Source organism: Falco rusticolus, chromosome 1, assembly GCF_015220075.1.
Source record: "Falco rusticolus isolate bFalRus1 chromosome 1, bFalRus1.pri, whole genome shotgun sequence".
In the NCBI taxonomy this organism is placed as follows: Eukaryota; Metazoa; Chordata; class Aves; order Falconiformes; family Falconidae; genus Falco; species Falco rusticolus.
Genome location: NC_051187.1, coordinates 88,924,721 through 88,951,850, shown reverse-complemented (window position 1 = coordinate 88,951,850; position 27,130 = coordinate 88,924,721). Strand labels below are relative to the sequence as shown.

At 60.1% G+C, this 27,130-nt stretch overlaps 1 protein-coding gene across 4 annotated transcripts; it reads left to right on the top strand.

The window, feature by feature from the left end:
- Position 1: 1 nt before the first annotated feature.
- Positions 2–27,130, top strand: VAX2 (ventral anterior homeobox 2). Of its 4 annotated transcripts, XR_005104386.1 has the most exons (5): positions 2–881; positions 1,087–1,350; positions 5,956–6,143; positions 23,306–24,152; positions 26,401–27,130. XR_005104386.1 is itself a non-coding variant. In XM_037388587.1 (4 exons), the coding sequence occupies exons 1-4, from the start codon at positions 557–559 to the stop codon at positions 23,792–23,794; spliced, it is 1,266 nt and encodes a 421-aa protein (XP_037244484.1). In that variant the 5' UTR covers positions 2–556; the 3' UTR covers positions 23,795–27,130. The 4 variants fall into 4 exon arrangements, 3 of the variants coding, with proteins under 3 accessions (XP_037244484.1, XP_037244500.1, XP_037244511.1); XM_037388587.1 differs by having other exon boundaries at positions 23,306–27,130; XM_037388603.1 differs by having other exon boundaries at positions 19–619; positions 23,306–27,130.

Sequence of the window (27,130 nt, the reverse complement as noted above, 5' to 3'; positions counted from 1 at the left end):
CGCCGAGATGGGGGTTCCCCGCGGGTGAGCCCCCCGAGAAGGGGTCCCCGCGGGAGCCGCCGCCCCCGGCCCTGCCCGCACTCCTGGGGCCGGGCAGCGGCCGCCGAGGGGCTCTTTGTTTACCAATCGGTGGCACGGACCGGGAGAGCAGGAAATTGCGTCTGTGCCCGGGCCGTTAATTTAAAATCGCCCCTTTCCCCCATCGCCTTCCCCACGGCCCGCTCCCCGCCGCGGCGGGGGCTCGTCCGCCCGCTCCCGGCTCCGGCGGCCGGGGGATGCGCAGAGGAGCGCGGGGGAGGGCCGGGCCGGAGGAATAAGGACCCGTCTTCTTCCCCGGTCCCACCCCCGGCCGCTTCCTCTGCAGCTCCCTCCCATCGGCCTCCCCTTCCCCTCCGCCCCCCTAAAATCACACACACACACCCCGCTTCTCCCCATCTCCCAATACTGATTTCCCCGCACGCGAATCCCAGCGCAGCGCGGCGAGCCCCGGCACCGGCTGTTCCCCCGCCCGCTCCCGCCGCCTCCCCACCGGCACCGGGACCGGGACCGGCGCTCCATGGAAGGGCAACGGCTGCGGCCGGAGCGCCTGAAGTTTGCCCGGAGCGAGGTGCCGCGGGAGGTGGAGCTGGGGAGGGCGCAGAGCTGGGGGGGGCTCGGTCTCCTATCAAAGTTTTTAACTCCTTTTTACCCCCCACTCGCACCCTCTCGGGACGCCCCGACGTGTCCCACCGCGCCCCCCCCGCCCCCGGTACCACCCCTGGGCCGGTGGAGCGGGGGTGTGTGTGCACGGTTTAAATGCCAGCCCCCGGGGGGGGAGCGGGCTGGCTCCGCCGCGGAGAGGCGGGAGGGCGACGGGCCCCTGGCGGTCTCCGGCCATGGGGGTGAGCTGGGGCACGGTGCCCCCAGCTCTGCCAGGGCGCTGAGCCCCGGGGGGGGGTGGGGGGGTAGGGAGGGGCGGGGAGGGGAAGGGGTCTGGGGAGGGGGGGGCTCCCCTCCCCCCCCCGCCTAGTCTTGCCTCCTCTCTCCTTCTCTCTGTCTCTTTCCCTCTCTCCCTCCTGATGTTTGATCCCGCCGCGGCGCCCGCAGGGATGAGCGATGGAGGGGCCGAGCCTGGCAGGAGCCCCGTGCTGCTGGCCGAGCCCGCAGCCACCGGGCGGGCCCGGGAGAAGGCGCCGACCCGGGCGGAGCTGGAGAGCGCTCTGCGCGGCGGCGGCGGCGGCCGCGGCGGCTTCAAGGACATCCCGGGAACGTCGGCGGTCAGCCCCGGCTCCTCCAAGGAGTGCGCCCCGGACAGCGAGAGCCCGTCGGGAACCGGCGAGGCGGACTACTGCCGCCGCATCCTGGTGCGAGGTATGGGCAGGGTCCCCGGGCCCCGCGCTGCGCTCCCCACACCGGGGCACTGCCCGGCTGCACTCGCCCCCGCCGGCCGGCTCCTCGCTCCTCGCCCCGGGGCCGGGGGGCAGCGAGATGGGGCACGGTGTGTGTGTGTGTGCGTGTGTCGGTGTCTCCCCGCCGCCAGCCCCGGCACCGCTTTCAGCGCATCCCCGGCCGCTCCCGGGCGCTGGCCGGCTGCGAGTCCCGGCCTCCCGGCCCCTTCGCCGCGGCGGCTACTGCGGGCTCCGCTCCGTGCGGCGGGGCCCGGGCCGGGCCCCCAGCCCGCTCCGCCGTGCGGCTCCCGGCAGCGGGGCCGGGCGCGCCCCGCCTGCCCGCCTCGGTTTGCGGCCGAGGGGCCGCGCTCGGCCGGGCGCAGCGGGCCGAACGGGGGGTCAGGGGATCGGCCGCGGGGCCACAGAGCCCCCGGGCCGGCCGAGCCCCGCCGGGGGTAAGGGCGGGCAGCGGGAGAGGGGTGAGAGCATCGGCTTTGCTTTAAAGCGTTGTCGCAGGAGAAAAGCGTCATGGAGCGGTGGCGAGTTAGGGGCTATTTTTTTTTTTTTCTCTTTATAATATCGCTTGCTCGCCCGGGGACGGGAACGCGGCGAGCTCGGGACGCGGCGGGACCCAGAGCCGGCGCATCCCGCCGAGCTGCCCACGCTCGGCCGCCCGCCGGCCCGGGGCTCGGCGGCAGCAGCGCGGCTTGTACAAGGCGAACCCCCAAAGTTTGGGGTGCCGCGGCGGGGAAGCGGCAGGTGCCGAGCGCTCCCCGGGGCGGGGGCTCCCGGGGCGGCGGCGCGCCTCCATCCCGAGCCCTCCCCGGGGATGCTCCGCCGCCTCCGCCGCAGCCCGGGGAAGCTCCGCGGCCGCTCGGTGAGCAGGGCCGAGGCCGCCCGGCCTTTGCCCCGGCGCCGAGCCGAGCGCTCGGGCAGGGCGGCAGGGAGCGGAGCGGCGGCCCCGACCCGGCCGTGCCCGTCCTCTCGTGCCGCCCCGGGGCCGGTGGGGCCTGGGCCGGGTCCCAGCTCGTTCGTCATCCGCGGGCCTGGCACGGCGCGGCGCGGCTCGGCTCGGGCACCCCGGCCCGCCCAGAAGCTGCGAAGCGGGTGCAAACAGCCCTGCCGGCCGCCGAAGCCTCTTTCCCGGTTGTCGCGATAGGTGACTGTCGCCGACAGCCCGGCTGTCGCAGCCCCAGCCCTCCCCGTGCACCTCGGCGGGGGAGCGGGCAGTGCTAGGGAGCAGACCTCGGGGTGGCTGCGGGCCCTCGGTGGTCGCCCAGGCCGGGGTCAGGCCGGGGTCAGACCTCCCCTCCGCCCGGCCTCGGCCTTACCGGGGCCGCCCCGACGGGCCCGGGGCAGGGAGCAGACCGGGGGTCGGTCCCCAAGCCTGGGGCAGGGTCCCCGCTTCATCCGGCCCCGGGGACCCCTGCCTGGCAGCGGCTGGTCTCACCATCTTGCTGCAGCCTTTACGGCGCGGACAAAATGGTGGCGGGGAGAAACGCTGCAAACCAACAGGAGCGGACCCGAAATAAAGCGAGGGGACAGCGGGGGGCACAGCCGGTGGCGGGGCCAAGCCCCTCGCTCCAGCCGTGCCCCGGCCGGGCCGCGCTCCCGGGGGTGGGGTAGGTGCCAAGCACTGGCCGGCGCCAGGGAAGCGCTTCCAGGTCAGTTTTCTGCAAAATGCGGGGTTTTCTTAAAAAAAAAAAAAAATTTTTGAAATATATTTTAAAATCTTTTTCATTTCGGCCCTGGCTGTGGGGGCCGCTCCCCACCATCCCGCTGCCTGCCACGGGGCTGGGACCGCATCTCCCCGTGGCTGCCCGGTGTGGAGTGGCTGCCCCGGGGCTGCCCGTCCCCGGTGGCTTCGGTGTGGCCGGGGCTCCTGGTGCGGCCTCGGCCTTTGGTGGGATCCCGTTGGGAAGCGGCGCGGTGGTCTGTGCCCAGGTCCCGCTCGGCCGGGACGGCACGGTACTGGGCACTGGCCGGGACGGAGCCTCCAGCCGGCGCAACGGGGCGCCCGGCCATCCCCATCTCATCGGGGCGGCAGGGCTGGCGGCCACCCTTGGCCGCGGGTACGGCCGGGGTGTGAGCCGGCAGTGGGCAGGTGCTTAGGGGATTAATGAGACGAGCCGGGCCGCTCTGGAGCTGGTCCCACTGGCAGTGTGGGGGCTGCAGCCCCGGTGGCAGCTGGAAGGGGAGGGGGCAGATCCCGGGGTGCTCCCTTCCCGGCCTGGTCCTGTGGGGGTTGCCCCGGCACTGTGCCTGGGGGATGCGGGTGGGTGCAGGGACAGTGGTGCTGTTTGGGGGGCACCAAGAAGGGCCGCGGGCTCCCGTGCCCCCAGGCGCATCCCGAGGCGTGTGTGCCGCCAGCCCCGGCGTGGAGAGGGATGCATTTGGGGGTGTCGGAGCGGGCATGCACCCCAGAAATGCCCTGGCAGCTGTGTCGGTGCAGAGACCCTGTACACATGGGTGCGTATGGTGTGTCCCTGTGCAGGGGAGAGGTGTCCCTCGTGCACATGCGTGTGCGCGTGGTCTGTCCCTGGGCCTACCGGGCCATCTGTGCGTGCCGGCTCCGCTGTGTGGGTTGGTGTGCAGGATGTGTCCCCCAGCCTGCTGTGCTGTGCTGCAGCGTGTGCAGGCTGTGAAATTGCTGTTCACCAGCTCAGGGTTTCCTGAAGCTGCTGCCCACTCGCCTTCCCTCCCACTCCCCCGCCGCCTCTGCCTGCCCTGCCTCGTCGTATTTAGCCACTATGGCGGGGAAGAAGTCAGTGACCTCGGCCCCAGACCTCGTCTGGGGGGTGTCAGTCCCAGGCCTGGTCCTGGACATGCTGCCATCAGGTGCAGCCTGGCCGCAAGAGCAGAACCTGTCGCCTCAGCCCCGCCGGAGCAGCTGCTGGAAAACCCTGGACAGCCACGGCAGGACCTGGCGGGTGCTGGGGGTCTGGGGTCCAGCAGCTGATGGGCTCTCAGGAGGGGTTTCTGCAGGCAAGATGGTGTTGTGGCCTTCCTGGCATGGTGGGGGTGGCCGTGGGCCCCCCCAAAACCTGGCCAGCCAGGCAGTGGGGAGGATCGGCGGTGTGCCATAGGGCTGCGACCTGCTTGTGCTGCGGGGGCTGCAGCGGGGGGTTTTGCCTCTTCCCTGCCACACTGGCACCGCGGGCTCTGCTTCCTTCCCTCCCCTCCGCTGCTGTGCCCAGCCCGCTCCCCCCACCCCGTGCCCCAGCTGCTGGGGGGAAATAACAATAAATAATACCCGTAATAATGCCGGCAGCGCCGTACGGAGCGGTGAGGGTGGAGGGGCAGCTACTTGCAGCTGCGGCTGGGAAGCATGGGTGTCTCTGTTAGCCACTAGTCGCTGGCAGCCCCGGCTGTTGTTGTGTTGGGGGACCATGGCGTGGGCACGGGAGTGCGGACGTGGTCTGGGCATCATCTCTGCAAACACGTTTTCCCTTGCAAAATGGTTCCCAGGCTGGCGTCCTGATCCCACTGGAGATTCCCTACCAGAGATACCTCCAATCCCTTTCCTTTCTGGCAGCCCCATGCTCACCCATGGAGTTTGGGGGTGTGGATTGGAGCCCACACTGCTGGTCCCAGCAGACCCTCCCCAGTCCCTCTGTGGCCCTGGTTCTCTCTGTAGTGCTGTGCTCCAGCTTGGAGTGGGCTGGCCCGACCGGGATGGTGCCTCTGCCACGTACCACAACATAGCGGTGGGAAACCGGCTTCGGGACTGGGCACCCTCTCCCCACCCTGTGCTTGCCCCCTGCTCCCACCATCCCCATGCCAGCTCTGCTGTCCCTGTGCCGGCTCCATCATCCCTTCCCAGGCTGCTCCTCACCGTTTTCCCCCTTCCTGCCCCAGCAATTTTATAATTCTTTCACGCCTGAGTCAGCCAGAAAGAGATAAAGCCACTTACCTCCAGCCAGGGCTGGGGGGACCTCGGGTCCCCCTGGGCTTGGGAGCCAGGAGCCCTGACAGTGGGGCCCAGCACCGGGCACCCTTTAGCCAAGAGCTGCCCCAAAGCAGGAGCTGCTGCTCTTCAAGAAAATAGCCCTTCAATGAGAACAATTCTGGAAAGGAGGGAATTGTAACAGAGATAATTTTTTTCTGGAAGGACAGAAATAAAAAATAATATATATTATTATAATGAAAAAAATTAATTATAACTCTTTCTTGGTATAGAACTCCTTTCTGCTTCTGGCTTTCAGAAACTATTATTTCTGTGACTAAACAGTCTGTTTTCCTTAAAGACTTTTTTGTTTCTATTTATCTCTTTGAGGAAAAAATAATAATCGTGAAGACTTGTTACCGTTCCCTGGAGGTTTATAAACTTGCAGTATTTGGGGCCAGAGGGGACAACCGAACTATGGGATGTTGCTTCTTTTAGCTGCAGCTTGGGGGATTTTCACAGTTACTGCTTCAGCGAGCCCCCCAGGTGGGCAGCAGCCCTGATGGGGTTTAACTCAGCTTTTCCTCCCCCAGTAACTGGCCTTTTGGTCCAGTTCCGCCACTGCTTTTCCTCCCCCCCCCAGCTTTTTTCCTCCCTGGAGACTTTTTTTCCTGACAGCCTTTCTCCCCGCTTCCCTCTCAGATGCCAAAGGGACGATCCGGGAGATCGTGCTCCCCAAGGGCTTGGACCTGGACCGGCCCAAGCGGACGCGGACATCCTTCACAGCGGAGCAGCTCTACCGCCTGGAGCTGGAGTTCCAGCGCTGCCAGTACGTGGTGGGCAGGGAGAGGACGGAGCTAGCGCGGCAGCTCAACCTCTCCGAGACCCAGGTAAGCGTCGTGGCGGCTCCTCCGTGGTGGGGACGTCCTGGTGGCCCTGCAGCGTGTCCGCATGCAGCCGGGTGTGCCGGCCACCGGTGTGCTGAGGGTAGTGGGGACAGGCAGAGCAGGCAGCAAGTGGGGCTGGGGTGGTTGAGAGCCGGGGCTGAGCTGAGTCCCCGGTCCCAAACCCAGGCGGCGGGGCTCGGTGCTTGCTGGGGTGGAGGAATGCTGGCCAGTGTTTTGGTCAGGAGCTGGGGCTGAGCGTGGCCAGGGAGAAGTGTTCATGATGCTATGGGCAGTGGCTCTCCTCCAGCCCCTTCCTCTTGAGCCAGAGGAGTGGTCAGTTTAGGGTTAGAGGGGACAAGGGGCAGCCCTGAGTGGTGTCTGTTGGGACCCCCACCCTGCCAGTTGTCGTGCTGCTCCCCCGTGAGCAGCATCCCCCTGGGAGGCTCTGGCAAAGCAGGGAAAGGATGAGAGCAGGAGGGCATCAGCAGGGACCCTTATGGCAGCACCCACAGTGCAGGGTGGGCGAGCAGGGTCAGGCGGTGTTGTGGGTGCTGCTGGGATCAGGTATTTGGCTGTGTACGAGCTGGATGGATCCCACATGGATCCTGCACCCCGCCGCTCCCCCCTCTCTGTAGCCTTACTCTCCCACTTCCAGCGAGGTGGGATGCCACTGGGGACTGTCCTTGCAGACTGGGGGACCCCTGAGCTGTGGCGTGGCCTGGGCATCTCTTCTCCATCACACCCCACATGCCCGGCGCCCTGGGCATCTCTTCTCCATCACACCCCGCATGCCCGGCGCTGTGCAGAGCTTTGCCAGTGGGGTGGGATTTTCCCGGTTCTTCTCTGCCAAGGTTTGCCTAGTGTGGAGAGAGCTGGGCTGCTCGGAAAACCCTGGGTGAGCAGAGGTGGGAGAGGTTGCGCGTGTTTGAAAGTTGATGTTGATGTCTGCTAAGCAAATAGTGCATCTGCTGGGGTTGTGATGGTTTTGGCTTGAAAATTCATGCAGAAATAGTAAGAATAATAAAATTAATGGAGTCTGCAGTGCCAAACAGCACAGCTGGGAACTATGGAAAAACCCTGTCAGCCCCTTCTCTGGCCAGTAATGCATATTTGGAGGCAGCTACGTGGTTTCACCGATTCAGATAGGAAATAATTTCGATTTTTTCAACCCCCTCATGGAATGAACCTATCCCAGCTGTCAGCAGCCAAGCCCCCAGCTCCAGGCTCCCCCTGTGTGCTGACGGGCTTTGGTTTTGGGGAGACCCTGTTGCTCTGTGGTGCTTTGGTATTCGTTGTGCAGCTGCTGCACGATCCTGCAAGGGGGATTAGAGGCCCTGGTGCACAAAAAATAAGTCGCTCTCGGCTCTTTTGGTAGCAGAGTGGGTTTGATTTTTGGTAAGGAGCGGGTTTCTGTCTGCGGGATATGTGCACAGAGGCGCTGGTTAGGAGCAAAGCAGCTGGGTGCTGCACAGGGGTCCCTCTGCGTGGGGTCCCAGCTGAAGCTCTGGTCCCAGCATCACCTCCAGGGAGCTGGGAGGAACATGGGTGGGCTTGGCCGTGCTGTGCCGGGGGAAGAGCTTCATCTCCCTGGCAGGCACGGGAAGGGATGGGCAGCCGGTGCGTGGGGCAGAGGGCTATGCCGAGCAGGGTGCCGGCTGCCGCAGCCCGGGGCCAGGAGGGCGCAGCCTCTCCATAGGGACTGATGTCTGCTTATTTACTGCTTGCTTGGTGCCTCATTGCTGCCTTCATCACTCAGTGAGAAAATTCACACCCTGTAGGCCACGGCTGTCTCTTCTCTTTTGCTTCCTGCATCCTCTTTTCCCCATCTCTCTCCTTCATCTCTGTCTTTTTTAATCCCTTTCTGTGCTTTTCATACCATTTCTTTCCCTACAGCAAACTCCCAGTTGTACCTTCCTGGCTCTCTGCTGCTGTCCGTCCCTCCCCAGCCACCACCTTGCCTGGGGATGGCAGTGCCAGGCTCAATGCCTGGCTTCCTCCTCTCATTAGCAGGGTGCAGGTCCTTGTGGGTCATGGTTTCAGGCTCTCTGAACACTCAGGCGTCACCCCCCACCCCAGTCCCTTGCTGTTCTTGTGCTGGGAGGCTTGTCCTTGTGGATGAGAGGTTTCCTTCATTGCTGTAGGAGCTAGGTGATGGCAGGGTTTTACAAGACCCCGTCGATCTGGAGGGTATTGTGTGGTTCCATGCAGCATGCTGGTCTGGTCTAAATGTGGCTGGGACACTGGATAGTCCCCACCAACTGCTCCTGTCCCACCAGGCTCCTCTGTGTCCATCAGCTCAGACAGGGAGAAATCCAACATTTGCAACAATCAGAGTATTTTGGATACTTCTGGGGATTTTCCTCCCAGCGTTATCCAGCAGCAGCTCCCAGGGCTTAGGGCAGTTCATGGTATAGTTACTCCATCTAAAGTTTTGTGGGTGGATTCCCGACCAGCAGCATCTTGTGGCTCTTTCTTGGTTGACATTTGCATTGTGCTGGTGGTTGGGACAGTGGGACGGATCCTTTACATCCCCTCACTGGGTTATATCTCTGTTTCAAGGTTAGGAAGCCAGCTGCTCCCAACTTTGCTCTCTGCTGGCATCCCCGGACACAATGGGAGCTCACTGTGTCCCACTATGGGACGGGAGAGCAAAGCAGAGGGGCATTAAGGAAGGGGCCCCCAAGAAGGTTTTTTTGTGTGCCTGTGAATGTTCAGGGGGAGAAGAATGATTCATCTCCACTCCTCTGTGAGAGGAGAGTGGTGCAAGCAGCGTGATGAGATAGGAAGAGACACGATGTCATCACAGCTGGAGAGCTGCAGCCAAGCATTCCTGTAAGTGGGTCCGCCGATCAGGCTGCACCTCTGAGAAATCCTGCTGGAGTAAAAAAGGGCCTCTTTTAGGCTCTTATTTTACTTTCCTGGCATCTGATCCTGCTTTTTGGCAGACTTCGAGGCAGAAGGCTATCGCTGCCCTTGGCAGGGAAGCCAGAATGACCCACCTCCATGCTGGGGAGCAGGGATCTTCTTGCTTTCTTGTCTCTGGCCCCTGCCTCAGGGAGGGGGGATCACCCAGGGCAGAGGGAGGATCACCCAGGCTAAGGCAGGGAGAAGCAGCACAGCCACTCCGTGCCAGGGGGAGGCTCAGAGCCGCGCATGCCGGAGCAGCAGCAGCTGCAGAAGCTGGTGCCCAGATGAGCCTGCCCTTGCCCTGCGCAGGGCCACCCGCTGTTGTCCCTCCATGGCCACCTTGCCATCTCTCCAGAGCCAGCCCTGCACCTTGTCCCCCATGCCTGCTTGTGGGGCTTAGCTAGGCCTGCTGCACCCAGAGCATGTGTGTGTGGGAGTTTCGGAACCACTTGTGCTCTGGTGAAGATGAGGAGGGTGCTTCGACCTGCCCTAGCTCTCTCCAGCCCAGGGAATTCACCTCATCCCTGCAGGGAGCCATGTACCTGTTCTGCGTCGCTGGGAGCTGCTTGGTCTCCAGCCCAATGCCATTTTGCTTTTTCTAATTAATCCATGGATATGGTTAGTGTTAAATGAGTTTAATTAGCCCGTAGAATATTTTCATTAACTTGTCAAGCAGCGGCCTGGAGATGCAGATGTTCCGGCTGCTGCATCCCAGGTGAGCTGTCATCCCCGGTGAGAGCGGCAGGGGGGCTGCCCCAGCCCACCCTGGCACAAGCCGTCCAGAATCTGGCCCCCTGTGCCCAGCGGAGAGTAGCCCGTATCCCTGCATCAGGCTTTCTCCAGGCAGCACATCCCAAGGCATTAGTGGAAAAGTGTCCCTTCTTAGTGTCATTAAGGGATAGAAAACACAAGGCAGAGAGGAGGCTGAGGCAGAAGGACCACGGGGGGGATGGCGAAGGGAGGATAATTCCCACAAATCCCCCGGCAGGAGGAGAGGCGGGATGGGCTCGCCGAGGGGATTTGCCTGGGCCAGGAGGCTTTGCTCTCTGGGTCAGGAGTTCAATGCCAGGCTCAGGTTCAAGTGACCCGGTGTATTTGCCAGCTCTTCTTGCCCTCCTTAGAGCAAGGACAGAGGAGTGACACTACATTGAGCAAGGGCCCCTTCTGAGGGCTGGGCACCCAGGTCATGACAGGGCTGGTTCTGATGTTCTCCACGCAGCACCCAGCACTGAGCTGCCAAGAGGCATCTCACCCCTTCCCAAAGGCAGGAGCTCTGGGGGACAGGGCTGTCCTCAGTTGAGGAGGGCACAGCTAGGAGCGCTGCTGGCAGCTCGTGGACCCATGCACCGCCTGGAAGATACTGGTGAACTTTTGGGCTCTTTGGCTCCTGTGCAGCATCTGAAGACCTTTTGTAGAGGAACGGTGGAGCACAGGGTGGAGAGAGGTCATAGCATCATGCTTCTTGCTTGCCTGGCCACTGGAAAGTTGATGGGACCCCCACAGATCCCCTGGTGTTCCCCTCACTGCGGTGGGCTCCATCGCAGCCGGGCTAGCGGGGCTTCCTGGGGACAAACCCTTGGGCTGTCCTTGGCAGAGGCTGGGCTCCTACAGCTCTGTCACTGCCGGTGGCCCAGCACCCTCCGAGCAGCGTGTGCAGCGTGGGGAGGGTACTTGCAGCACAGAGCTTTCAGGACTGTGATCCCCTCAGCGTGGAGCAAAGCACGTGAGAAAGCAGCTGAGCCAGAGAAGGGGCAGGAAAGTCTATTTATAGCCCGGCAATTAAGATGATGCAGTTAAAAATGAATCGCACCTCTACTCGTTAACAACTATTGGTCTCTGCAGTGAGAGAACAGTGAAACAGTGGTTGGTGCCAGCACAAGTTGTCCTCTCATAAGGAGAACTGCAGGAGGGCTGTGGTCTGGAGGAGGTGAGGGTCACCCAGAGCTTGGTGATGGGAGCTGCAGGCTAGGGCTTCCCCAGGGCACAAGAGGCAGGTAGGACCGTAATGCTGGTCTGCCTGCTCAGAGCAGCACACTCCTCAGCCTTGGGGCCTCTGTGAGTCCTCAGGGTGTGGGGAAGCTGAATTTTCGAAGTTTGTTGGAAAACCCTTTTCTAGACCATGCAGAAAATACCGGTGTCATGGCTGAGTATGTTCTTTTCTGAGGAGGCCTCCATCTTTCCACCCCTCCATCCCTCCATCCTTCCACCCGTCCTTCTACCCATCCCTCCTCCCATCCCTCCACCCATCCCTCATGCTCTGCTGTGCATAGAAAAATAGTCCCGGACATCTTCTGTGGTTCACGTTGCCTCTACCCCACTGCTCTGACGGCATTGCTGTTCCGTGTCATGGTTGCTCACACCGACTGTTCTCCTGTGGGTCATTGCTCCACGGGGAATGTTTTCTCCCCTCTGCCTGGGAAGCTGCAGCCCTGCTGGCACTGTGGGGTGCCCCATTCTGATGCATCCTGGTTTGATGCTTCCACCGCCAGTGCTGTTCCCAGCTGGGTGCTCCTGTCCATCCCCCTAGACTGCTTCTGGTGGAGCTTTTTCTGGATGGGCTGAAGGGTGCCCTGTTTTCCTGGAGGAGTTCTCTGCCAGACTGGGTCTGACTCAGCTTCTTGAGGGACCTGGGGTGCCTGGAACTGGCCCAGGGGATGTGGGGATGGTGGGATGGGGAGGCAGGTAGCTGGGGGAAGCATCATGTCCAACCGTGGTAGCCTGCAGTCAGCTCCTGCTGCCAAAGCCTTGGGTACCGAGTCTGCTCTGAAGTGAGTAGGAGGCAACAGGGCACATCAGCTTGGGTGATCCTGTATTCAATGACTCCCAGGTCGCATCCAGATGCTGGCTCTGATGTGGAAGAGAGGGGAGTCCTGGGTCCCGTTGCAGGAGGTGACCACTGGAGATGCTCGGTTTCTTCCAGGGTGACTCTGAGCATCTCCAGTAGCTTCAGGGTGCCTGTCCCACATGCCAGCCCGTGTCAGAGCACGCTTGTGGAGTAAACCTGCTCACATGGACAAGCTAATCCCATCCTCTCCTCGTGGCGGGGACATGTGGTGGGGTTTACCCTGCAGCCGCGGGGCCCTGGGCTGGTGGCAATAAGTCTGTGTCATAACCAGGTACCACACAGCGGCAGGACCGGGCTGGCACAGCCTGCCCACTGCCTCCGCCTGCCTGACCCCAGCCCTCTGGGTTCCTCCAAAATGCACCATTTTGGCGTTTTGTTTCCCAAAGCATGTCAGGGAGCACTGGCTTCTTGGTGGGGGATTGGAAAACATTTCTAGGAGAGGAAAGGAGCAGCTCTCCTTCGGAGGGAATGAGGGGAGCCTCTGGAAATAGGGCTCTTATACAGGACAGCTGCCCCTGTGATGAATTAGATAACCTGAAGTATCAGGGTACCTCTACGGTTCTCAACTGGCACTAGGCAAAATGGCCGATAAAAGTAAATGTGAAATCATTGAGATTTTTGTCATTAAGCATTTTCGATCAGAAGTGCCTGCACAGTAAAAAACAGTTTTGATGGAAAATTTCAATACTAAATGTTGTGGGAAGGCTGGGTGTTTCCAGAGCAATCTCCAAGGCTTTCTCAGCACACTCCAAGTAAATATAATTTAAGAAAAATTGTTTCCTAAAAATGACAGTTTCTAATGGAAATTGGTTTGAGTGACAGTTTTGGAGCTGTCTCTGATGCTGGGGCAGGAATCTCAAATGTGATGGCCCAAACCCCAGCCGCTGCCCGGGGTCCCACGACCTGCCCGCACACTCTGGCCAGGTGCTGGGTATCAGACCCGCGGGGCCGGGGCTGCGTGGAGAATGTCCCTGCCGGGGTGGGATGGACAGTGTCTCCCATCCTTTCCAGGCAACATTTTCAGAAACCCCAATAAATGGGGGAAACCAGCCAATTCCTCCGAGGAGACCAACGGTTTGTCTCTACCCAATTTGGGTGTGTTGGAGGATGCTTCTCCCAGGTCACCTTGCTCTGGGGCCACCGGGCTGGGTGGTGAAGGACAGGTCACCCCTGGCAGACCTGCCTGCAGAGCCCAGCCCCCTCCCTGCTCCTTCGTTTCCATTCACAAAGGGCGTGGGAGCACCGGGATGTTCTGTTGTGAAGCAGAAAATATCCTGAATTTTGGAGCAAAGGCTGAGGACATGCTTCTGGCCGGGATTCTGGATCAGCGGTGGGGTGAGGTGGTGCTCAGGGGACAGGCTCCTGGCTGAGGGCACACAGCAGCTCGGGGTCAGGTCCCACGGTGGGCTGCAGCTCAGCACGGCTGGAAGCATGGCCCCGTGTGTGTCTGTCCTGGGTGCAGCAGCGGGTTTGGAGTGGGGGGTGGTGTTCAGGGGCGCAGAGGGGCTGGGGGAGAAGCCAAGGGATGAGTCCATCCCCACTCTGGCTGCAGCTGGGGAGAGGCAGATGGGTCATGCAGGCTCTGCACCGTTATGAAACCTCTGGGCAAGGCGGCTTTGGGCAGCGAGCCCGCCAGCTTACACAACGCCGGGGCCCGAGCCTGTGCCGAGCCTCACCAGCCCATGGCCCCACGCGGGACGGAGGGAGGAGGAGGAGGAAGAGGAAGGGTGGCCGGCAAGCTGTGGAGCTGGGGCTGGCTGGGTCTTGCCTTCCTCCGTGCCGTGCCGCAGTGGGCATCAGCTGATGGCGGCGGGGAGCTAATCCGGTGAGGAAAATGACCTCGGCCGGCAGCTGTGAATAGTCCTGGGTGGCCGGCGTACCGGAGGTGTGCGCAGTGTGGGATGCATGATGGCACCGGGATCAGCCCCGGGGCAGGGCTGCCAAATAATAAACACCATTAAAAAGCAGTAACATATCCCCCAGCCCTGCCCGCACGGGTGCCGGGGCGATGCTCATGCAGGTCCTGGGGGAGGATGAGCGTCATTCCATTGGGAGGCCGAGGGGCTCAGGTGTTTTGGGGGCATTGGGGGATGCTGGTGTGTGGGAGCACATGTGCTGGGGCAAGCAGGCTGCAATGAGCAGGTGTGACATGCCCACTGCTTGGGACTGGGGTGGGCAAGGAACAGGGGCTTCGGGCTCCCACCGGCAAACCATGATTGCTCCGGAGTGATGTCCCACCGCTGCTTGGCCACAAGCCAGCAAAACACATCAGTTAGGTGCCAGCTGATATAAAAAGTTAGCTGAAGAGAGGCGAGGGCACTGCCCGGTCCTCGGCTGGCCAGCGTGGCCACATCCTGCTCTGCAGGCTCTGGGGTGGGGATGAGAGCATGTTGGGCAGCGTGTGGGGGTGGATGAGTGGAGCAGGGGCAGTGTGAGGCAGCTACTGGGCTGAAACCCTCAGCAGATCCCTGCATCCCTGAGCACCGTGGGGCAATGGGCTCCTGCCCTGTGCCTTTCCATCCCCGAGCGTGCGGGAAGCTTGGCTTGCTGGCAGGGGGTCTCTGTCGGGATTAACCGCTTGGAAATAATTTGTTTTGTAGCTGGGAGGTGTTTGTTTTGTAGCTGGGAGGTGTTGGAGGGCAGGGATCGGAGCAGCATCCCGGCTGCCAGCATCTGCAGGGCAGGCTGAGCCATCGGAGAAGGGGCTGGGGGAGGCTCAGGCGCTCCCTAGGTTCGTGGCACAGGGTAGGAGGGCCCAAACCACTCACGTGCTCCATCCCGGTGGCACCAGGCTGCCGGTAGCTGTGGAGAGCCATGCTCGTGGCACACGCTGCCCCATGGCTGCTCCCGGACGCTGCCGCACCGGGCTCAGCCGGGCTGCCGGGAGCAGGGCCAGGAGCTCCCGCTGTGCCATGGCACGGATGCTGCATGCCACCGCGCCTGGAGCTGGGAGCCTGCTCGGAGCTGACGCCACGGGCTGCAGCCGCCGCTCCAGCGAGCAGGGAGATGCCACGTCCTCCCTGCCTGGGTCTGTCCCCTTCCCCAGAGCCCTGCCTGCGCTGCTGCCTGTTCCCTGCCCGTGCTTGAGCGGGGAACTGGCATGCTCAGTGAGCACCTCGAGCAACTGCAGGTAGATGTGACCCCGTGGCAGATGGTGCGATTTGGGGGGTTTGCGTGTGCGTCTGGCCCCTCCGGTGCACACACGCGTGGTGGGGCATGTGCGAGCACAGGTGTGGCGTGCGGGAGCATGGCAGAGCAGGGTGCAAGCGTGCACACAGTGCGCAGAGTTTGCAGTGTGGGGGTCTTGAGCGGGAGCAGAGGGTGGCTCAGCAGCCTGCCTGTCCGTCCTGCTGCTGGGCAGGCGCAGATGGACAGATGGTGCCGTAGCAGAGCACCCGCACCGTGCCGCCCTGAGAAGTTCAGATGCTCGGTGACATTTTGCATCGCTTTCCCTTTGCGAGGAGAGCAGGTGAACCGAAGCTCTTCTGCTTCCCTCCCAGGCGGGGAGCAGCGGTGGTGCTCCCTGACACGTGGAGAGGGACGCTGGAGGTTCCAGTGGGCTCCTGGAGCCTGTTCCTGTAAGGGTGAATCCTTCCTCGTGGTGGGGGATCCATGTGCGGAGAAAAGCCAGAGGATGGAGAAATCTGTGGGTACATCTGTGACCCTCAGCAGCTCATTCAGTTGCATAGCAGGCACTAAGAGTGTGTAGAAAATAAAACAATATAAAAGAAAATGTTAAAAATAAAAAGAATTGAATGTAATGGAATAGAATAGAATAGAGTAGAATAGAATAGAATAGAATAAATATAAACAAGAATAGAATAAATATAGGGTAATATAAACCAGAATAGAATAAAAGGAAAAAAAAAAGCTCCTAGCTGCCCGGTCAGACAGGCTGGGACCTGGGCAGCAGCGCGGCCGGCTGGGGTTGCTGCAGGGACCCCCCGCCGGGCTCTCCGAGGGCTCCACGTCCCACTCCCAGGCACGCTGTCTGGTGATGGTGGCCCTGTGGACACTCCCGCTGCAGCAGGAGATGCTAGGGAGCAGGGGGAGTTGCGGTGTTGCTTTCCCGGCGGCAGTCAGTGCTGTTTCTGCACTTGCCTTGCCCTTCTCTTTGGAGGGCTCACTCGGTGTTTGGGCAGCGTTTGCTCTGGTGAGGCTCTTATGTGATCGGGGGGGAATGGGCCAGGGGAGAGCTTTTTTTGGGAAGAAGGGAAAACACGAATATTTTTATAATAATATATATGATATATATTAAATATATACAAATATATTCAACCTTTACATCCCTGCTCCAGAGCTGCTGCATGGCGCTGCCAGCTCCCCTGAGACCATTCTCCTGGCAGTTTGGGATTTGTTTTTTGTGATTTCTTTTCCCCTTACTCTCTGTAAATGGGAGCGTGGTGGGAGTCACGTAGCCCACAGCGGATGAACTTGCAACCTGAGGTCCTCGTGGAGCTGAGCCCCCTCCTATGCTGCTGGGTGACAGCAGGACTTGCAAGGAGAAGAGGGCAACGGGGTGGGAGGCTCCGTGGTGCCATGGGGAAAGCTACCGCTGGTTTTCACACCACGCACCGGGAAGCACATCCTGAAATGATGAAGCAGCAGGTTTCAACCTTCTGAGCTGCTTTTCCACCCAATGCACAGCTGAGTTCTCATACTCTTGGTCATTCCTAGTTGGACACCACATCCAGCCTCTCCACCAGCGAGAAAGGATTGACCTTGCTCTGAGCAATAGGTATCTCCAGCTTCTGGCGTGGTGGAAAGAGGGAGTGGGAACAAAATCTGCAGCTATGGGCAGGTCGGTGAGGTGATGGTGGTGTTTTATTGTGTGCTGAGGACTGTTGTAATGAGTCCTGAAAGCTTTGGGTGGGTCTGCCAGTCTGGGACAGACCGGACAGACCTGTTACAGCACTGGGGTTATTGCCTTCCTTTTCTGCTGGTGGGTATTGCAGTTCATGCTCTGGTGGCACCCACAGGTCCTGGGGTGTGTGTGGGTGCCCACCATGCTCAGTACTCAGACACCAAAGCAGAAGTGTTGCTGTCCCTAAGCAGAGGGACAGAGGGGTGAGAGGTGCCAGTGTCCCATGGGGTTGGTGTCAGAGGTGGGAACCGCATGCCTGTGTCCCAGCTAGATACCTTTGGTCCTGTCTTCTTCATATGCCGTGGGACGCTTAGACCTGGCTAAGTCTTCTAGGAAGGAATATGCTTTATTAACACTTTGGTTAGAGTCTCTGCTGTGGAAGCCAGTTCTCCAAAATTAACCTTATTGCTGTGTTCAGCCTCGAGCCATCTCATGCTGGCCAAGTACCAGCGCTCTGGGCTCTCAGTACATCCATGCATACATACCAGAGGGGGGATGCACGATGAGGTGACCACATTTGTCACACATGACCCACAACCTGCAGGTGAATGTGGATGGTTGCAGTGAGCTACGGCTCCCGTGTCCCTCCCTGGTGAATGCACACATGGCTGGTGGCTACTCTGCTGCTGTGTGGGTAGGCTGAGGGCCTGATTTTTTTATGGAAACACCTAGCCCAGGATGCTATTTTCCTGCTTGATTTTCCTGCTGCAGGACCTAGAAAAGTCACATGCTTCCAAGCACTAATGGACTTGAAAGGCAGATGGACCTTTCTGACCAGCTTGTAGGACTTTCCTCCTCACTCTAGTCGATCCAGGGCATCTCTCTTAGGAGAACCTTCTGTGCTAACCAGACAGCCCAGCACAATGGCAAGCACACTCCTGCCCCAGGAATGGAGCTCCACGGGAAGTTATCCCCATGGTCCACCTATAGTGTCTCTGCCATTCGAGTCTGCCTTGCTTCAGCCCAGGGATCATGTCTTACTCCTGCTCACTCTGACAAGACATCCCCTGCTCTTACCAGTCTCTTCTGTGGCAAGAGACCGAGGAAAGCAGAATTTCCAGATACAGAAGCACAAGGGGTTTCATCCCGAGATCCCTCCAGCCACTCACCCCATAGAAAGGTGGACACTAGATCTGGTCACGGTGATGGATTGAATGCCCAGTGCCAGGACTCATTCTCCAAACACTCGTGTACATCTATAAATCCGCAAGCTGTGCTTCATACCTTCAGCATCATGCTCTCTCTTGCATGCCGTGTCTCCTAGGGCTTTCAGAGTCATCTTCTCTACACGGTTTGCCTTCTCCCTGTCCTCTGAGAGTCACCTTCCTTTTCTGGTGAACGCATGACCTCTCATGTCCTGCTCTTCAGTCGCATCCAAATGCATGTTGTTGTCTATTTGTCTGCATCCAGGCTTGACCTGACATGATTGTCACGTGTGGTCCTGGATCCCACAGACCCAGGCAGGGGATTTACAGCCTCCAGGAGCCATGGGCTCTTCCTGGGGCTCCTCTGGAGCAGGGGGAGGCTCCCCCCCCATCCCCATGCCCTCCCTGACCATCTGTCCTCGCTGCCCCCTAGGCATCTGGGGATTGGCCTTTCTCTCTCCATTCCCAGGGAAAAGGTGTCCTTGCTCTCACTTTCTTCTTCACCCCCTAGTCTGGCAGGAGAGCTGGAGGTGGCTGGTTTCCTCCCACAGCCCTTCAGTTATTAACCATAGCTCACCGAGCTGGTAACTGAGAAACAAAATATTGCGCACAGGGCTATGTTGCCTCCTCCATAGACGCTGGAGATGTGGTGTCCACCAGAGATGTGCCAGCATGGTCCTCCCTGCCCTTCCCCCAGGCCAGACTAGGAAGGGTGTCATTGCCCCATCACAGTCATGCACTAGTTCACCCAGTAACTTGGACGAGGAAGACAGCTGCTTTTTTAGAGAAGGAAACGAAGCCAATCTGGTCAAAGCAGATTTCAGCAAAGCACTCGCTAAGGTGGCCGATGGGGAGCTATGAATGAAACCACAGCAAAAGACGGGTAGAGAACTTGTGGTGTGGAGGAGAAACTGTAACTGAGGGGAGATGGTGGAGGGGATTGCTGAAAGACGAGGGATCAAGGCTGGAGGGAAATTACTCACGGACTTGTCAAGGACTGCGTCTAGCTGAGCTTATTTACATCTCCACTGGTAGAACTCAGGGCTTGATCATAATGGAGGATGAAAAGGACATGGATCTACTAATTAATGACAAGCTGTATATGAACTTTAGCCGTGAAGGCAAATGTGATCTTGCTCATCTGATATGTCACTAGTGCAGATGGGGAAAAGCTCACGTCAGTCTACGAGGCATGAGGAAACCTTATTTAGCAGAACACGTTCAGCCTGGGTCATGGTGTTCAAGGGCAATGGGCGCAGAGGTGAGGCAAGGATGGGAGAACCTCCTGCAGGAGGATCAGGCGTTGGGTGAAGGCGGGGAGGGCTACAGAAAGTTTCTATCTATGCCTATCAATGGAGGTATCATCACCGGTGGCGTCAGCCAGCCCAGATGAAAGAGGAGTGAGAGCAAAGGATATTCTGGCTGGGAAGAGTCTCCCAGAACAGGGAGACAGGACAGTCTCCCAGCAGCAGCACTGAGGAGGAGGAACCCAATGGGTTTTCTTCTCCTAAGGACCATATTGCCACCCTTCCCCAGCTGAACCCCATGTTGAGCCATTGGAGACTGGCGTCACCTCCACCCTTTACTCCCTCTTGTCCTTCAGTGTTTCCCCTCATGTCCCCAGTGGTGTGGAACTGGGTTTCAGCACCAGAAATTCATGCACATCAATATCCACTTCAGTTTCTATTGATCTATTTATTGGACTTCCCCATCTGTATTGCTGTTAATTGTTGGTATTCAGTGTCATACCCAGAGAGATGACGGCTGCCCCGGGAAAGTTCCTCCCCAGCTGACCAAGAGCTCCCGGGAGAAGTGGCAACACAAACCAAATCCTGAAATGCTCAGGAAAAAGGAGCTGCCGTGGCCAGCTGGAGGAGGAGGTGGAACAGAACAGACCTCTGAAGACCCTGGCAAGGTCCCTTTGCTTTTATGGAGCTGTGTTTTACAGCCTGTAGAAGACAACCAGAACGTCAGAGCTGACCTTAGGGGACACAGAGGCTGAGGAGCTTCTCTCCACTGGTGGTCAGTGGTGGAAGAGGAGAGAAAACAGTGCGTGGGGTGTAAAGTGATCCTGTCCTTGCTATATCTTTCCAGCCACTGGCATCTTGGGAAGCGCTCACCACGAGGAGGTGCCTAGATCTTCACGTTAAATCTTGATGGGTCTGTTCTCCCATGATTTTTCCGAGCCCCTTCTTCAGCCCACTCATGTTCTGACTTCCAGGGCACCCTGCAGCAGGGACTAACACCATCTGTGCTGCCCAAAGGGGCTCTGCCTCCCACGTTGCTGTGGTTTCTGGCTGCTACCTGGCGACAACACCTGATGCCTCCTAGTCCTTGCTTTAGGAAACCCCCTGACTCCCTGTGGCGGTTCCCCTTGCCTGCGCCAGCTGCGATGCTGCAGAGCAGGAGCATGCCGCACCTGCCTCTTCCCCTGGGGCTCAGTTCTTCCTTCTGCAGGGTGCTGTGGTGTCTCTGCTTGCCCTTTTTTGATGCGTGGTGATGGGGCTGTGCCTCCGCTCAGGTCACTGGTTCCCAAGTCAGTAAGAGCAGTAACCTATCAAGGGACACCCTGCCCTGGCTAGTGCTGCTCAGCACAATGCCAGAGTGGGTATAAGGAAGAAATTGTTTATGATGAGGGCGGCGAGGCGCTGGCACAGGCTGCCCAGAGCAGCTGTGGATGCCCCATCCCTGGACGTGTCCAAGGCCAGGTTGGATGGGGCTTGGAGCAACCTGGTCTAGAGGAAGGTGTTCCTGCCCGTGGCAGGGGCGTGGAACGGGGTGTGCTTTAAGGTGCCTTCCAACCCAAACCATTCCATGATTCTGTGATTCTGTGCCCTGTGGACTCCTCCTGCCATGTTAGAAGCTGTGATTCAGTGTGCTTTGCAATGCAGAGAGCTTTGCAGGGGCTGTCCGTGCCACAGTTTCCCTTTGCACTGAAACATGGTTTAGTGGTGGCCTTGGCAGTGTGGGGTTAGCGCTTGGACTCCATGATCTTAAAGCTCTTTTCCAACCTAAATGATACTGTGAAGTCCCTGTGCAGCCTCAGAGGGTCTCTGAGACCTGTCAGCATCTCAGGGTACCTGGAGGCGATGAACTCAAACCAGGAGGGCGCAGGGACCAGGAAGAGAGGGAGGAAAGCTGGGGGTAGGCTCCCAGCCTCCAAGCCTGGGCAGCAGGCTCAGACGTACACCAGGCTGAAGGAAGCAGGGTTTGGGTTGGGCATGCGACAGCAGAGCTCCGCAGCACCCTGGTTTGGGGCTGAGGGATGGAGATGGCTGAGAGGGTGGGCTCCATCCATCCATCTCCATCCTCCCTGGCACAGCGAGGCGAGGCTGGGACTGGGCTGCTATGCCCAGGAAAGGCCAGGAGATGCTGAGCCTGATCTGTGGGTGGTGGTGTCGGGAGTGGGAAGGGTGGGTGCTGGTGCACCCTCCCTGCTGAGGGGATGAGGATCCCACTGCCACCTCCCACTGCGCACCCGGCTGGGCTGGGAAAATGCGGCTTGTGGGCACTCCTGGGCACTTCATGCCCATCCTCAAGGACATAATCATGCTGATGGGGATTTTTTTAGGCTCTCACTCTTCCAGAGTTGGCTGGCTGGGGGATGCTTTGAGCAGAGCACGCTGGGGTTCTACATGTTTCTGTAGGGATTTACAGCAGAAGCTTTGTTAAGATGTCAACAAAGATGCAGGACTGTGGGGCTGTGTGAGTCCCGATTGGCACTGCCACCCATGCACTGGGGCTCTGTGCTCCCCAGAATGTGGCAGCTCTACCAGAAAAGCTGGTGGGCTGCGAATTCTGCATCAGGTCGCTGTGCCCCAGGCTGCGGGACCGTGGGAGCAGAGACCCCTGCCTGTACCTGGGGGGGGACAGTGGGGAGGGGATGTCAGCCCTGGGGACCTGGCTGGGCTGTGACGTGAGCCCTGCGGTCCCAGTGGCACTGAGGGATTCAGGATCCCTGTGTGGGGCCAAGCGAGTGAGTGGGCGTGCATGGGCAGTGAACGTCCTTGGGAGCTTCCATGCAGGGCTCTGTGGGTATGGGGGGGTAGGATGTGGGCTGGCAGTGGCCCGTGGTGCCAGGAGGTTTCAGCTGTGGGGTATGAGCTCAGCCCCATGGTCCTGGTGTCCCCCCATTGCCCAGGAGCACCTCCCACTGCTCCTCCCTGAGCATCCCCAGCCTCCGGCCGGCTTCGCCCAGACGTCGGCTCCACTATTATGTCCCCTGAAAGGGGCCAGGGGGCTGAGACCTCCTCCACCCCCACGCTCCATTAGCTCTGTACTGTGGGTCTATTGTGCCAGGGGACGCGCGAGGGCTGTGTCAGTGAGTGACTGTCCTGCCCCAGTGAGTTTCCGATGACTCGGATGAGTGAGACCTGCTGGCCCCAGAGCAGATGGGGACAGAGGCTGTGCCCGTGTGCTGGGGTTTACTCCCAGGGTCCCGGTCAACATCCAGTTCATCCACGCAGGTGCCGCCCCGCCATCCACCACGCTCTAATCCGAGTGTCTTCCCATCCGTCTCCTTCCCTCACCTCCATCTCCGTCCATCTGTCTGTCCCTCATGCCTCTCTCTGTCTCTCTCTCTCTGCCTGTCCTACCCCTCTGCTCTGCCAGGGAGGGACAGAAACAGGGGGCTGCCCTCCCAGGGGAGAGGTTAGGGGGTGTGGGGGCAGCCATAGGGGGACGGGAGCCACGGGCTGGGGACCAGCTCCATGTCCCACCCTGGTAAGTCAGGTGCAGTTTTGGGGCTGGGGGTGTCCCATGGGGGCCACAGTCCGGACTTGCTCCTTTGGCCAGAGGCAGGTTGGGGCGGGAATGTCCCCAGCTGGGTTGGGGCACAGGAGTAGGTCTGTGCCCAGAGATCCAGGGCCACCAGAAGCCATCCTGTCCCCTAACATGTTCCCCTGCACCGTAGCAAAGCCAGGGACCCTCCATCCTGCCCTGTCTCTTGGCCTGGTGAGGGAAGGGTTTGCAGGTGGGGGCACAAGCCTGGGTTTGATGGCCACCACAGAGGAGAGTCCAGCACATCCCGTAGCGCAGCAGCCCCGGGAGAGCCAGCACAGGGCAGAGCCGGGCAGCAGCAGAGGGGCTCAGCCCCGGGCTTCTGGCTCCCGGCTCCTACCCTGGGTCCTACCCCGGGCTCCCACCCCCAGGCTCCTGTCCCACTCTCTCCTGGTGACACCTTCCAGAATTTGCCATTTCCTTGGAAGCAGCAGGCGGGAGCGACTTATCCACAGTCCCTGTGGCGGGGGATGGATCTCACTTGGGCGTTTATTTTAATACGTTTCTCTCTCTCGTATCTCTCACTCTCTCCTGGTTCTCGCCTCTCTTTCCCCGGCCCCCCTGCACTCTCTTTCTGTCCGTGCCTTCCTGTCCCCCCACCCCGTCCCCCCGCTCCCCCCCTCAGGTCAAGGTCTGGTTCCAGAACCGGCGCACCAAGCAGAAGAAGGACCAGAGCAGGGACTCTGAGAAACGCTCCACCACCACCTCCGAGTCCTTTGCCACCTGCAACATCCTCCGGCTGCTGGAGCAAGGCCGGCTCCTCTCCGTCCCGGCCCCCCCCAGCCTCCTCTCTCCCACCTCCAACCCCATCGGCAGTCCTACGGGCAACGGATCTGGCTTGGCCACCCCGGGAACCACCTCTCCCGGGCTCGGCGGCGGGAGCAGCCCACCGGGACCGGGAGCCTTCAGCCTGCAGGTCCCTTCTCTTGCCTCTTCCTCCTCCTCCTCGTCCTCGCCCAGGCTGCCGGCCGCCCCGCTGTGCTTTGCGGGGCCGTTCCTGGGCAGCCTGCACGACCTCCCGGGCGCTTACGGACTGGGCACTTCTGCTTTTGAGCCTTACACGCGGCTGGAAAGGAAAGACAATTCTATACCCAGCAAGAAGCCAAGCCCTTAAATGAAAATGAGTGTCAAAAGGTGTCCCCCCCTCCACCAGCCCCCACGTCCCCATGCACCCTGTGCCCCCACAAGGGGTTTGATTTGGCAAGTGGGATGTGGAAGACTATTCGCCTTCTGTCTGGGGGGTGTGTGTGCCCGTGCGAGTGTGTGCACACACGTGTGAGTGTGCATGCCTGGCCCCCCCACCCCCGGCACGCCAATGCAGCCGTGGATGGCTCCCTGCAACTCCTTGCTGCAGGGCTGGCGCTGAACCTGCTCACACCTCAGGGGGTGTTCCTGGGTGTCCCGTGTCACCAGCGATGTCCTGTCCCTCACTGACGCCGCTGGATCTGCCAGGGCCACATTCCCTCCTTCAGGTATCGCCCACTCAGGGTCTGGAAGATGATGCTCTGGTCTGTGCTTCGTGGGTTGAGAGAGGAGCAGCTCTGGGCGATGGGGCACTGGGGGGGGGTTGCTGATGCCCCATGGTCCTTTGGCACCCCATACGGGTGGGACTGGAGAGCCCCGGTCCCTCTGGACTGTCACTCTGGGGTCTGTGCTGTTGGGGTCACGGCCAAAGCCCCGGGGAGCAGGAGGGCACCCCAAAGGGAGAGCACAGGGCAGTGCTGGGCTCTGTCCCTGCCATGCCACGGTGTCCTTGGGCAAGTGTCAGGCCTCAGTTTCCCCACCTGCAAAGGGCTGGGTGCTCTGGCTGAGGCTGTCTTGGAGCATCCCGGTGGCTGTGGGGTCCAGGTCCCCTCTGCCAGCAGGGAGCACCGCTCCTGTGGGATGCTTGTCCTTGGAGGGCAGGGGAAATGGGGAGGTTTGGGGGGGACCGACAGTGCTGGTGATGTCTCCAGCCCCCAGCACTGGTGGTCCCTGCGCTCTGGAGCAAGCGGCCACCCCAACTCCTGAGACATCCCCAGGCTCCTCTGTGCCTGCTTGTGCAGAGTTAACCATTGTCCTAGACCCTGTCCCACCCCAGCAAACCCCCAGGAATGCCGGAGAGGCCTTGGATCCCCCTGGGGGGGCTGTGGTGGGTTGGGGTCAGGCCACCATCATGCATCCCAACAAGGAAACTCCACCGAGGGGGATGCAGATGCATGGGCAGTTGTGATGCTGGGATCTGCTCCTCTGTGTCAGGTCAGGTCACGGGTCTCTTTGCCGTCAGCGGGAGCCCAAAGCACCCCCGTCGCCATCCTGGGGTGCTGGGTGCTCAGCACTGGCACTGCAGCAAGCCCCACCCTGAGCACTGGCCTAGCAGCATCTCCCTGCCTTGCTCCCATCACCTGGCACAACCAGGGTCCAGCCCTGAGAGGTGCTGAGCACCCACTGCTTGCAAAGGCAGGGCCCTGCCCCTCGGGCAGCCTCAGCTGCTCTTCCCGCCTCAGTACCCTGATTCCAGGGGGTGACGATGGCTTCCCGTAGGGCAGGATTTGGCCTCAGATGTGCGGTGCTGGGGCCATTCTCAGGCAGGGCACGGCACAGGGATGTTGTGGGGGAATGAGCTCCATAGGGTTGATGGTGGGCTTGGAGTCCTGCTGCTGGCAAAAATAAGAGAGACGTTGCATGAGGTGGCCCTTGGGGAAAGGGGCAGCATGGGCCCCTGGCATCTGCTGAGGGAGGTCTATGCTGGGCAGAGTCTGGCCCTTCTGTGGTGTGGGCTTTGCCTCGGCAGGGTACTCTGTGGTGGCATCACCTCAGCAGGATGCTTTGCAGTGGCATTGCCTTGGTGGGGTACCCTGCAGTGGCATCACTGTGGCAGGATGCTCTGTGGTGGCATCACCTCGGCCTGGTGCCCTGCAGTGGCATTGCGGTGGCAGGATGCTCTGCTGGCACAGCCCTGGCAGGACACCCTGCAGAGACATTGCTGTGGCAGGATTGGGGGGATACCCTGAGCCCCCTCCCTGTGCCCAGGAGCTGCCATGGGGCTCGTGCCCCCTGCACACCCCCAAACCGAGGGGCTCCCGCATCCTCCTGCTGCGGTTTCATGCAGAAGAATAATTACCACTGAGCAAGTCGCTGGCCTGACCCAGGCCGAGCGTCCCTGCGTGTGCTGCAGCCCCCCCGCCCAGGCTGCTGCTCTGTAGGGACTGGTCCCTAAGGGGGACACTGCTGCTAGCCCACCTGTTCCCAAGATTTTGCAGGGAAATATTTAAAATAAATGATTTTATGAAAAGGTTTCGGTGATTTTTATTTTTCCTTTAAATCAAGCATTTCTATGAAATAGTATTTATTGATCACCTCAAGTCTGGAGCACTTTATGGGAGTGAGCCCTCAGGTCTTGTGCTGCTCTGCAGAGCTCAGGAGGGGTCGGCACCCCCCCAGCTGCAGGTGGGGAAACTGAGGCAGGGTTTGCTCAGAGATGCAGGAAGCAGGGACAGCGTTTGGCTCACGTAATGACCTCCCCTCTCCTGGCCCACCTCAGACCACAGCTCGCTGCCAACACCTCCGTACCTCTCCCTAAATGTATTTGCTGGATCTCTTGGTGCCCTGGGGTGCTGAAACCCCGACACCCCAATGACGTATTTGACTGAGGTTTTGGATTTTGACAGGACAACGACCTTCTCCCTTCCCTTCATCACTTAATTTATATTTATATTGCCGTTCTTCATCCTTTCCCAGTCTGCAGATGTGGTATTCCAAGACAGAGAGCTGAGGCGGGCAGAGCAGGCAGCAGGGAAGCCGTGCCCACCTGGCTACGCCGAGATGGGGGAAATGCTGCCATCAAACCTCCCCAGGATTTGTTTTGCTTTGGTTTTCCCTCTTCCCCCTGGGAGCAGCTGAACTGCAGGAATTTCCAGAGGGTTTTGGACCCTGGTTCCTCCCACCCTGGGCTCACTGGGAGGAAACTTGGTCCAGTTTGATGGAGAAGTGACCCCCTTGCACCTTCATGGGTGGAGGAGGTTTGGGGGCATTTCAGAGAAAGCAAAATCCAGTTTTATTTTCGAGGGAACTCCCAAAACCTGGGAGTTTTTGGGGTAGTGGTCCTCCCAGTGTGTTCACCCAGCTCGAGGCATCTCATGGGTCTCCATCCTCCTCCCATGCGGGCAGGGGGAAAGGTGGAAAGTGAGGCAGGGAGGCCATGGGCTGCCTTGCAATGCGATGGGAAGCCCTTTCTGCCAATTTAAACCCAAATGCTGCTTTCACAAAGGCTCCAAACCTGATCCAAAGCTGCTGCTTCTCCAAAGTTTCTTCTCCCAAAGCAAACAGCCCCAGCGAAGCTGTCCTGGTGGGGTGGGAAGGTGCCGTGGGGAAGCCAGCTCGCCCCAGCCTGCCCCGCTCCGCTCGCCTCCGGCAGCTCCTTGTATGATTGGAAAAAACATAAAGGTTAAAAAAAAAAAAAAGTACTGGA